General features: G+C 37.3%; 1 protein-coding gene across 1 annotated transcript in view; it reads left to right on the top strand.

The window, feature by feature from the left end:
* Nucleotides 1-11,435, top strand: part of CENPF (centromere protein F) — an 83,308-nt gene extending 71,873 nt beyond the window's left edge. The window contains exons 19-20 of the mRNA XM_053607517.1: nt 1,085-1,263; nt 10,357-11,435. Of these exons, the coding sequence (XP_053463492.1) occupies nt 1,085-1,263; nt 10,357-10,563 (386 nt within the window). The 3' untranslated portion in view covers nt 10,564-11,435. The remainder of the gene's footprint in view (nt 1-1,084; nt 1,264-10,356) is intronic.
* Nucleotides 11,436-12,857: the final 1,422 nt, after the last annotated feature.

Genomic DNA, 12,857 nt, shown 5'->3' with positions numbered 1-12,857 from the left:
AGCCTGGCCCAGGGACCAGTGCTAGTATAGGAACTATTTGTTATTGGTAAAAATAAATAAATAAATACATAAATAAATAAATAAATGTGCAGAAATTGAGAGTAAGAGCTTAGAAATTTTAATAACAATTTGACATTGTCACAACATCCAAGCATTATCCTACTACCCTCCCTCTCCCCCACATCAAAACAAATTCTTTGCCATAGATAGCTTAAGAAGCATTGTTCTGAGTAACTCTGGCCCAAACATAGTTAGTGATTTTTATTTGTAGTTAAAAGTTTAAAAACAAATGCTGCTTTAGTTAGCCCTGAATGCCATTCTGAAATATGTGCGATAAGCTCTCTTTTAGTGTGCTTGGATTTGGCTTCTCTTCTTGGTCATTAAAAGCCCTTAAATTCAAGAACGGGGGAGTGGCCAAAGGGCTCAATAAGCTCCCACCTAATGGGTACAACGTAGGGGTATAGGATACACCTCCTGGGTGAAGGATTCAACTAGAACTTGGACTTTTCCTAACAAACAATATAACCTAAGTTGTGTCAGTTCCCTTCTATGGAAGGATTCAGTGTGAGCAAGTGTGAAATTACTTGTGGGAAGGTCTGTCTCAACTCCTACCTTGTATCCACTTGAAGGTGGTCTCCTCTAGTACCTGTTACCATTTTACATATTCCCCTTTAAACAAGAGCTGTCCTTTTTATTTTTATTTTCCATTTTACCTTCTTTTTCTTCCAGTCCAAATTCTACAATAAGACCTGTTGGTGTTCTTCAGATCTTAGAAAACACAGAGTAAAACATCCACATAAATGAAGAAAAAGCAGAAAAGAATATTTTCTGTGTGATGTTATTTCCCCCTCTCCTCCCATTATAGTTTTTTATGTTTCTAATAAAAGAAAACCTATTAGTCATTGATTCAATTTGGTGACTTCCAGGGTAGCTGTGAAGCTTAGTCCATTATCCATTGTGGCTTGGAGAAAGTATTTTTTGGAGTTACCTTTATCTTTGTTAAAACTTTGCCTAATGAATATCATTTCTGTTGTAAGATAGGTTTGGACCAGCAGTGTTGACAGTCAGCTTTTTTTGCCCTTAGGGTTTGCTGACATTCCAACAGGCAAAACTAGCCCCTATATCCTGCGGAGAACAACCATGGCAACCCGGACCAGCCCTCGCCTGGCTGCGCAGAAGTTAGCACTATCCCCTCTAAGTCTAGGCAAGGAAAATCTTGCAGAATCCTCCAAACCAACAGCTGGTGGCAGCAGATCACAAAAGGTAAACTGTTGTCAACATTCCTCTACTGTTTGAAAAATGGCAATGTTGTCTGGACAAAGGTTGGATGTGGGTTATCCTGAGTCACTGGATCCATTTGAAGTCTGACCTTTTCAATATGGTATAAGTCACTCAGCAGTGAACAAGGCAGAGGATGAGCATTACAGTATCCAGTTGCACCATTTCATCCCTGACTCAGTAGACATTTTTACATAGCCTGATGGGAAATGTCATTGTTGCATCAGAATTAGAATAGATTTATAAGTAAGTTTCAAGCATTACTGTTGAAGGATTTGAATAGGTAGGTTGTTTTTTTATTTTTTGTCACAGGTATTGGTCATTGTTTATTTTAAACATTTCATTCTCCTCATCTTGCCCTAGCTGCAGATTCTTTATGGTTTAATTAATCCTTTACTTTTTTTTAAAATACATATTTCAATAGATGTCTAAAGAAAGGAGCTTTGTTTAGGGGGGTTTTCTCTATTTTGATTGTTAGATAGGAACAGGTCTTAGTGACCTCTCAGTACCTTACAAACAGCACTAAAAAAATTTAAAGCTCAATATTCCATGGTGTACAAAACTAATTTATGGCTTTCACATGAAAGCTATAACCCAGTTACAACCTAAGAATAGGGAGAAAGGGGAAAGGGAGGGGAGGGAAGGGGGAGGTGGGCAGAGGGAGGGGCATTGGTGGGATTACACCTGCGGTGCATCTTACAAGGGTATATGTGAAACTTAGTAAATGTGGAATGTAAATGTCTTAGCACAATAACTAAGAAAATGCCAGGAAGGCTATGTTAACAAGTGTGATGAAAATGTGTCAAACAGTCTATGAAACCAGTGTATGTTGCCCCATGATCACATTAATATACACAGCTATGATTTAATAAAAAAAGAAAAAAATTAAAGCACAGAGGATATTTGCTTAACAGATTTTTATTCCTACTACTATAATCCATACCAGCAGGTACTATTTGTGTATGCAAAGTATATACACTTTATTTTACCCTCATATTTTATTTTCTCATTTTATTGAACTCTCATGGCAGGTGGTATTGTGGAAGAATGAAGAAAATGAGACTCAAAGATTTAATTCCCCAGTGTTAACTAACCTTACTGTCTTTCAACTCCATAGTTTTGTTCTTTCCATGATACCAGTATGTCTCAAACTAGAGACCATGAGAATTTTGTTGGAGGTTGCTAGAACAGCTTCAAATGGTTTAAAAATTTTGTTATTTTACTTTGATGATTCATTTGTCAAGGTTAGATTAAGTATGCAGTATGACACATAGCAGCAACCAAGCAGCAAACAATGCTTTGAAAGTATGGTAATCCCTTCTGTGTAATGCAATAATTCTTAAAGAAGCAAGTATGCTTGCTCCTGGTTAGAAATTTAGATGCCAAAAAATGAAAACCTTTGTGATTAGCTACATCTAAACAATAGTAGATTTGTAAAATTGGTTTTTGTTGATGTTTAAGAGCTATAAACATGAAAGAATTATACCTACTAATAAGTTTGTTCATAATTTTACATTATAATAAAAATATATTAATTCCTAGGCAAAGAAGAAAGGTCTGAGATTTTCTTTTACTCACTGAAATGGACCCACCTTTTACTTAGATTAGAAATATTCTACCATTTTCTCAAAATATTTTCTTCCTCCCCTACCAAATTTTCACACACACACACACACACACACACACACACACACACACACACGTTAAACTTTTACTTTTGGATGCTGCCAATAGCAAAACACTGAAGAATTCTTAAAGCAACTAGAGCCCTTAAAGCAGTGTTCTCAATCTTCCTAATGCCGTGATGTATTTTCATTGTTACTGAGGGGTCATGACCCACAGGTTGAGAACTGCTGCCTTAAAGAGTGAGCCTACTAAGCTTGACCAAGACTACCCTGTTTCCCCGAAAATAAGACAGTGTCTTATTTTAAGGTGTGTTCCCAAAGATGCACTAGGTCTTATTTTCAGGGGACGCCTTATCTTTCCTGTAAGTAGGTCTTATTTTCGGAGGATGTCTTATTTTCGGGGAAACAGGGTATTAATCGTAAGATACCCACTGAATGTGGAATACAGGTACAGTCAAGCTTATGGTCCTGGTAGAGGCTGTGCCATTTCCTTAGAAGGGTGACTAGGAGTCATCTCTCACCCCTGAGGACAAAGTATTATAATATCCATTCCTAGCTGTCTCATACTTAGAAAGTGCAAATGAAGAATTTGTCTGGCTGTTTTAGAACAAAACCATGGCATAAAGCTAGTACTCTGTACCTCCACTGTCTTAAGGCAGCTTACTCTACTGTAATTACTTAAATATCTGTCTTCTCATTTGCAACCTGAGTTCTGTGAGGCTACTGATTATATCTGGTTTACGTGTGCCCTGTCCTCATAGCTAATGTAATGTCTGATGCTCAGCAAATATCTGCTGAATGAATAGAATTGTGACTGTTGTGCTGAAGTGAATGCAATAGATGTTTATAAAGATGTTAGGAAATCGTCTTATGAAATCCCTATACAAGTTATTCTTTTTTACTTTTATGAGGAATTGATGGTAAAAGCAGTTTGCATTAGCGTTCAGAATTATTACCTAGGAAAGAAGAGCTTTCCACACTAGGGGGCCTGTTCTCCACGCTGCTGTTGAATCTGCTGAGTAGGGAGTAGTAACCATGGCTTCCTGCAGATTTGTGTTGAGTGCATTATCTATATGCAGTTCAGTAGGCACCAGCAGTTGTGAATTGCTAAGCAATTTAGTGTACTTGTAAATGAATAAGGAGGGGAGTCTTTTTGAGAGGAGGCTATAGGAGACCTTATAATTAGATTCGGATTCTACAAAACGTAGCCTAGGAATTTTTAATTTAATTCAGCATTTTCTGAATTGCCCTGTGAAATACTTGCCTCATTTGTTAAGCACATTTCATCATTTAGTTTTAAAAATTTAGAACAAGGTATTATTTCCTAAAGCAGTTCTTAAAAACTCTTCCCTGAGAGGTGACTGGCTAAGTTTTGAGAGAGGCGATTCTCTAGCTCATTAAAGAAGACCCTTAGAGACATCTGATAAGTTCAAAGCGGGGGGGTGGGGGGAGGCGGGAAAGGGGTGAGATACATATTAGGTGAGGCTTATTCTCTTACGTCTCTGGGACACATGAGCCCAGGATCATGTACTAGTTGCTGGGAACAAGGGACTCTAATTATAAACTTGACCTCTTGAACCTGGACTTGGCAGTCAGTGCTAAAGGACTGTCCTCTAAACTGTAAAGCCCACCATGGATGGTGGTGGTGTTGTCAGTGCAGCTTTGCCAGTTTAGCATGTGGAGATGGGCCTTGCATTCTTGGTCTACTGGTGAGGTTCATTTTCAGTGAGTTATCTACATATTTATCCTTTCTTAGTTATGGCTGCAGAATCATTTGTAAGAGAAGTAGGGTATAGAGGCACTATCTTTTTTTTGAAAGCTTATTGTGTTTTTATTTATTTTTGTTATTTTTTCCAGTTGAATTTAAATTTTATATATTTTTTATTAAACCATAAACACATAGATCATTTGTACATAATGCATTTATGGGGTACAGTGTGCTGGTTTCATATAGAATTAGGAATGCTTTCATCACACTGATTAATATATACCTCATCTCCTTTACCTAATTATTGTGTTAAGACATTTATACTCTATACTTAATAGATCCAGCATGTACCCTTGCATTATGCACCATAGGTGTGATCTCACCATTCACCCTCCCTCAATCTGACCTACCCCCTTCCATACCCCCCCTCCCTCCTTCATCCTGGGCCATAGTTGTGATCTATTCTTCATGTGAAAGTGTGAGTGATTGTAAATTGGTTTCATAATAGTACTGAGTACATTGGATATTTTTTCTTCCATTCGTGAGATGTTTTACTAAGTAGGATATGTTCCAGTTCCATCCATGTAAACGTAAAAGAGGTAAAGTCTCCATCTTTTTTTAAGGCTGCATAATATTCCATGGTATACATCTACCACAATTTATTAATCCATTCATGGTTAATGGGCACTTTGGCTTCTTCCATGACTTGTCTATTGAATGAATTGAGCTGCAATGAACAATCTGATGCAAATATCTTTGTTATAAAGTGATTTTTGGTCTTTTGGATATACACCTGGTAGAGGAATTGTAGGATCAAACGGCAGGTCTACTTTGAGATCCCTGAGTATTCTCCATACTTCTTTCCAAAAGGGACGTATTAGCTTGTACTTGCACCAGCAGTGCAGAAGTGTTCCCTTTTTTCCACATCCACTCCAACATCTTTGGGGTTTTTGTTATGTGAGCCACTTTTACTGGAGTTAGATGATATCTCAAAGTGGTTTTGATTTGCATTCTCTGATGATTAAAGATGATGAGCATTTTTTCATATGTCTGTAGGCCATGTGCCTATCTTCATAGAAGCTTCTGTTCAAGTCCCTTGCCCACAATGAAATGGGATTACTTGTTCTTTTCTTATTTGTAAGTTTGAGTTCTCTGGATTCTGGTTATCAAACCTTTGTTAGACGCATAACCTGCAAATATCCTCTTCCATTCTGAGGGCTGTCTGCTTGCTTTACTTACTATGTTCTTGGCTGTGCAGAAGCTTTTTAGCTTGATCAGATCCCAGTAATGTATTATTGGTGTTGCTTCAGTTGCCCAGGGGGTCCTCCTCATAAAGTATTCTCCCAGGCCAATTTCTTCAAGAGTTTTTCCTGCATTCTTTCCAAGAAACTTTATAGCTTCATGTCTTAAGTTTAAATCTTTATCCAGTGAGAGTCAATTTTTGTTATTGGTGAAAGGTGTGGGTCCCGTTTCAGTCTTCTATAAGTCAGCAGCCAATTCTCCTAGCACCATTTGTTAAATAGGGAATCTTTCCCCCAATTTATATTTTTGATGGGCTTATCAAAGGTCAAATGATGATAAGTGTCTAGATTCATCTCTTGGTTCTCAATTCTGTTCCATACATCTACCTCTGTATTTTTGTGCCAATGCTGTTTTGATCACTATAGATTTATAGTATAGTTTGAAGTCTAGTAAAGTGATTCCTCCTCATTTGTTTTTATTTCTGAGTAATGTCTTGGCTATGTGAGGTTTTTTCTGGGTCCATATAAAACGAAATACTATTTTTTCCAGATCTTTAAAGTATGACAGTGGTGCTTTGATAGGGATTGCATTAAATTTGAAATTGCTTTGGGTAATATGTACATTTTAACAATGTTGATTATTCCTAGCCATGAGCATGGTATGTTTTTCCATTTGTTAACATCTTTAGCTATTTCTTTTCTCGGAGTTTCAAAATTCTCTTTATAGTGATCTTTCACGTCCTTTGTTAGGCAAATTCCCAGATATTTCATCTTCTTTGGCACAACTGTAAAGGGAATAGAGTCCTTGACTGTTTTTTCAGCTTGACTATTATTGGCGTATATAAAAGGTACTGATTTATGAGTATTGATTTTGTATCCTGAGACACTGCTGTATTCCTTGATGAATTCTAAGAGTTTTATAGTTGAGTCCCTGGGGTTTTCCAGGTATAAAATCATATCATCTGCAAAGAGTGAAAGTTTGATCTCCTCTGACCCTATTTTTATACCCTTGATTGCGTTCTCTTGCCTGATTGTGATGGCTAAGACTTCCAATAGCAGTAGAGACAATGGGCAACCTTGTCTGGTTCCTGATCTGAGTGGAAATGTTTTTAATTTTACTTCATTCAATATCATATTGGTTGTGAGTTTGCTGTAGATAGCTTCTATCAGTTTAAGAAAAGTCCCTTTTATACCTGTTTTCTTAAGTGTTCTGATCATGAAAGGATGCTGGATATTATCAAAAGCTTTTTCTGCATCTATTGAGAGAATCATATGGTCTTTGTTTTTTAGTTTGTTTATGTGATGTATCACTTATAGATTTATGTATATTGAACCAACCTTGAGAACTGGGATAAAACCCATTTGGTCCTGCAAGTGGAGGAGGAGGTCCTGCATATTCATTTGATATGTTGCTGGATTCTGTTTGCTAGGAATCTTACTGAATATTTTTGCATCTATGTTCATTGAAGATATTGGTCTATAATTTTCTTCTTGAGTCTTTTCCTAGTTTGGGGATCAAGGTGATATTTGCTTCATAGAATGTGTTGGGAAGTATTCCTTCCTTTTTGATGTTTTGGAAAAGGTTATGTAATATAGGTACTAGTTTCTCTTTAAGGTTTGATAGAATTCAGATGTGAAGCCATCTGGTCCCGGACTCTTCTTTTTTGGGAGACTTCATATAGTTGATTCTATTCAGTACTTGATATAGGTCTGTTCAGCGTTCCTAATTCTTTCTGATTAAGTCTAGGAAGTTGGTGTGCTTCCAAGTATTGGTCAATTTCTTTCAGATTTTTATATTTCTGAGAATAAAGTATTATTTGAATTTCTGAGATGTCTGTTATTTCGCTGTTGTCATTTCCGATTGATGATTAGGGACTTTTAATTTTCTATGTTTGGTTAGGTTGGCCAAAGGTTTATCAATTTTGTTGAATTTTTCAAAAAAACCAACTTTTTGATTCATTGATCTTTTGAATAATTCTTTTGTTTTCGATTTCATTTGATTCTGCCCTAATTTTATTTATTTCTTTTCTTCTGCTGGATTTGGGGTTGGAATGTTCTTCCTTTTCCAATTGCTTACGATGTCCCATTAACTTATTGACTTCCTCTCTTTCCATTCTCTTGAGGAAGGCTTGCAATGCTATAAATTTCCCTCATAGGACTGCCTTTGCAGTATCCCACAGGTTCTGATAATTTGTGTCTTCATTATTGTTTTGTTCCAAAAATTTGGCAATTTCCTTTTTTTTTTTTTGGAGACAGAGCCTCAAGCTGTCACCCTGGGTAGAGTGCTGTGGGATCACAGCTCACAGTAACCTCCAACTCCTGGCTTAAGCGATTCTCTTGCCTCAGTCTCCCAAGTAGCTGGGACTACAGGTGCCTGCCACAATGCCCAGCTATTTTTTTATTATAGTTGTCATTGTTGTTTGGCAGGCCTGGGCTGGATTCGAAGCCACCAGTTCTGGTTTATGTGGCTGGCGCCTTAGCCGCTCCAACTACAGGCTCCCAGCTGGCAGTTTCCTTCTTAATCTCATCTATGACCCAGCTATCTTTCAGCATAAGGTTATTTAGTTTACATGTCTTTGTATGGGTATGCAGATAACCTGTTATTGGTGAGATCAACTTTTATTGTGTGATGATCTGAGAAAATACAAGGAATAATTTCTGTACTTTTAAGTTTGCTGAGGTTAGACTTATGACCAAAGATGTGATCAATTTTGGAAGATGTTCCATGGGCTGATGAGAAGAATGTGTATTCAGTTTTGTTAGGATAAAATGTTCTGTAGATGTCTGTTAAATCCAATTGCTGAATGGTTAAGTCTAAAATTTATTTGCTTAGTTTCTTATTGGAGTATCTATGCAACACTGCCAAAGAGGTGTTAAAATGTCCGACTCTTATGGTGCTGGAGGAAATCAAGTTGCTCATGTCTGTTAGAGTCTGTCTTATAAATTGAGGCATATTCTGGTAGACGCACTATCTTTTTTTTTTTTTTTTTTTTTAAATCATAGCTGCGTACATTAATGCAATCATGGGGCACCATACTAGACGCACTATGTTAAGAGATTAAATACTTGGTGAGTTTGACCTGGTTTAGTTTTGGGCCATTTTTTAGGCTAGCCTAATGAAGGTCAAATCTACAGTTTAAATTCTGATCTATAATTTCCTTAATTCAGTATCACAGAAGTTGAGCCTAGGGAAGCAACCGAGGAAAGCAGAGTTAAGGCCATTTAATTGGAATTAAGAAAGAGGCTTATGGGGCTCAGATTCTCTATCAGATGTTTCTCTTTCTCAGTCTCTTTTAATGATTAGTCTAAACACTTGACTGTCCTGCATTTGTTGATTCAAGGGAAGCACTTGTCTTTTCTGTCAGTATTTCTCTTGAATGGTAGCAATAAAGCTCTGTTTTTTTCCTTCTACTTCCTGTGGATGGTAATTTTCCACTAAGACCTGACCCTTCGAGGCTGCTTCTTTTCAGTGTCCTATATGTGATCTGAGATAGAAGCAAACGTTTGTTCTGGGGAGTTGATCTCTTGGCCAGATTTATTAGATAGTTCTGTAATGAAGTGTATTTAACTGCCTTTTAGAACCATGTACTTTCTATGGAAAGAATATACATGGGAAAAAAATTTCCATTCTCTTTTCTTACATCAGAAGAGATCCCTGGAAATCATTGGATCAAGGAGTGTATGTCACATAGTTACTTTTTAACACCTGTACCTGGTACCTCTTTTTCTTTTAAGGTACCTCTTTTTCTTTTAAAGATCATCCTACTTCAATGTTCCATTCTTACCTTCAACTTTGGTTAAGTGAAGCTTTTCTATACTTCCATTTTCCTGCTGTTCTTTCTTTTTATTGTCACTATGTCTTTTTTCGCTACTCCATAAATCTCAAAAAGTCTGGGGCTCACCAGTTACCTCCTCCTCTCATTTACTGGAAGTCTTATTTCCTGAAATACCTTCTGCTGTAATCTAAATTCAATATGGAAACAAACAATAATATGAGGAGAATTCTTAGAATACGTGGAAACCATCCTAACTCTTTTAAATGTTAGGTAAAGCTTCCACCCTATGAAGGTAATACTACTAATTTGGATTATTCTTATTTTAAGTGACAGCAAAAGCTCAGGACAAATGGAGGCATATTTGGATTCTCACTTAGGAATTCATTGAACGTTTATCATGTAGTCACTCATGCTGTGGACTCTAAGGATATATAGGTACATAGGGCAATGTCTTTGTCCTCAAAGAGCTTTCCTTTTGGTCTGAAAATATCATGCTTGCCTTGAGCGCAATTCTCTTCCTATCAGAAGTGTCAAGGAAAGTTTGATGACTTATGGAAAGTTTGGTCTGACATCCTAACTTCTCTGTTAGGTAGGGACATACTTAAAGTTGTATACAACTCCTAGAGAAGAACTTAACTTAAAACTTGGTGACCTAGTTCTTTATTTTTCATGGTATAAGAAGATGTGAATGTGGTTTGAACCTGTAACTAATATGTTTTGTGTTGCAGGTCAAGATTGCTCAGCACAGCCCAGTGGATTCAGGTACTGCCTACAAAGAACCCACCACAAAATCTCTCTCAGTCAATAATCTTCCTGAAAAAAGTTCAGCAGATAGCCCTAGAGAGGGCCTGAGACCCAAGCGAGGCCGACTGGCCCCCAGTCCGGAAGCTGGAGCCGAGCCCTCCAAGGATGGCGAGAACTGTAAGGTCCAGTGAAGAGACTTGTGTGTCAATACCCCTGGAAGGTGGAGTAGTTGTCAGCCCACAGGGACTTTTCTTTAGTCAGGGAGCAGTTTATCAGTGAGGAGAAAACAGTTCCTTAGTAAATAAAAATATATTGTACTTTTTCTATCTTCCATGTATAAGTATTGAAAATGTTTGTAAGCAGTGATCATTTATTCACGCACTGGTATTCCATCTCTTATAATGTAAATAATACTGTATAAAGCTTTATGTTAGTAAGTTATAATTAAATGGCAAGCACTATCTAGCAACTTCTGTATGTGGATTTTATACTAAGAAAGTAAAAAACACATTTTATACTTCCAATTAACTGCTCGCAGGAAAATGGAAACTTTTGCTTTATGATATTTCCTGTCTATAGTGTTAGGCATGAAATAGATTTAGATCAGGAATTTCTTTGAGTTAAGTGAAATGAAGGAAAGCCCTGTTACCTGTTAAGGAAAACATACACACTTGTACATAGGTAGGTGTGTTTATCTGTCTTCCAATGTGACTTATAAATTTTTGCTTCTGTAACCTGTACATATGTGTGTGTGGGAGTAGTGGGGAGGTTATATGTTTATCTCCAGTCCTTCTGATGGCAGGTTCTTAGATGTGCATTTTCTGCCCTTGTGCTTTTTTCTTTTTTAAGATTATTTTCTTACAATTCTTTGGTGTGTGTTCTCATATCTTGTGTTGTATTAAAACATGACCTTTGTTTTCTAATAAAAAAAAACCTACCTTTGTTTTCTGTCAAAAATGCTTTCTAAATATAAAGGTATTATGAATATTGGCACTGTCCTGTTGCCACCATCTGTTCACAACCTCTTGTAAAACGTTTGAATAAATGATGATGTAGATCTTTAAACAAATGATGCTAGTGTATTTAGTGAACATATTCAGATATATTAAAAGACATAATTTAGAATGTGAGTCATAAGGATTATATGTGAATATGCTGTGTTCAGCTCAGTGCCTAGTACATTGTGTATACCCATTAAATCACATCAGGGTATAACTGTGTGGTATTTTTCAGTTCACTCATTGATATAGATTTGAAAATACACAGGCATTATGAGCCCCATCAAATCCAAAAACATTTGAATAAGCTCTTGCATCCTTGAATTGGGGTAAAAACATTTTTCAGGACATGAGCTAGTAAAAGATAATTTATTCTTGGCTTTCAGTTCAGATTGATACACAAACTTTGACAATCATCATGATTTATATTTTAAAATTGTCTTTGCAGGGTGGCCTCTCTTGTTGGACAGTAATATTAAGCTACTTAGTATTCATCAACCAAAAATGATATCCTGACTCTACTCATTTCGTTAGTTGGTCAGGGTTGTGGTCTGGTGCAATATCCTTACCATTAATCATCCCAAGGCTGCCATGTGCTCAAGGGCATGACCCAGAGTAGACATTGTTGGAATCAGGCCATCAGCTTTATTGGCAGTCTCTAAAGATTGGAAGATTCCACTCACTAGGCCTTGCTTTTTGAGTCCTTGAAAGCATCTTTATCTTTTCCTAGGTATGCTATAGCTGCCACTGTTGTAACGAGACGTACTTCCATTTTTATAAGCACAGCAAATTGTTCACACAGCAAGTTGTTCACAGTCTCAAAGACAGCCAGGATATTAAATATTCTTTTCCTTGCCCTAAGAACACTCTTATCATGAGCTGAGCTGCACAAGGGATGAAAAGTGAATATGTTATAGTCTCAACTCTCAAGTACCTTATAAACCAGTTGAGTCATAAATAAGATCCCAGCTGACAACTCATACTGGAAAATGGACCAAGTCCAAAGATCTGGGAATTAGATTGTCATCTGTACAATGGGGGCTTCGTTGAAATAATTCTTTTGCATTGAGTGTTCTGTAGGAACTAAAGTGGCCCTTTGTGTTATTGAGAGGTTTCCATGGTCCAAAGGGATTGCATCTTCAATAAGGGAATAAACACCAACATTTAAATGTAGCCTGGTTTTTTTTTTTTGTTGGGGATTCATTGAGGTAAATGTAGCCTGTTTTTGTTTGTTTGTTTTTTTTGCAGAGACAGTTTCACTTTATCACCCATGGTAGAGTACCATGGTGTCACACAGCTCACAGCAACCTTCAACTCCTGGGCTTAGACGATTCCCTTGCCTCAGCCTCTGGAGTAACTGGGACTATAGGCACCTGCCACAACGCCCGGCTATTTTCTTCTTGCAGTTTGGCCGGGGCCGGGTTTGAACCTGCCACTCTTGGTATATGAGGCCGGCACCCTGCCCACTGAGTCACAGGCGCTGCCCA

The sequence above is a fragment of the Nycticebus coucang genome, chromosome 10 (genome assembly GCF_027406575.1).
Source record: "Nycticebus coucang isolate mNycCou1 chromosome 10, mNycCou1.pri, whole genome shotgun sequence".
NCBI classification, from domain to species: Eukaryota; Metazoa; Chordata; class Mammalia; order Primates; family Lorisidae; genus Nycticebus; species Nycticebus coucang.
This window is presented reverse-complemented; position numbering and strand designations above follow the sequence as displayed.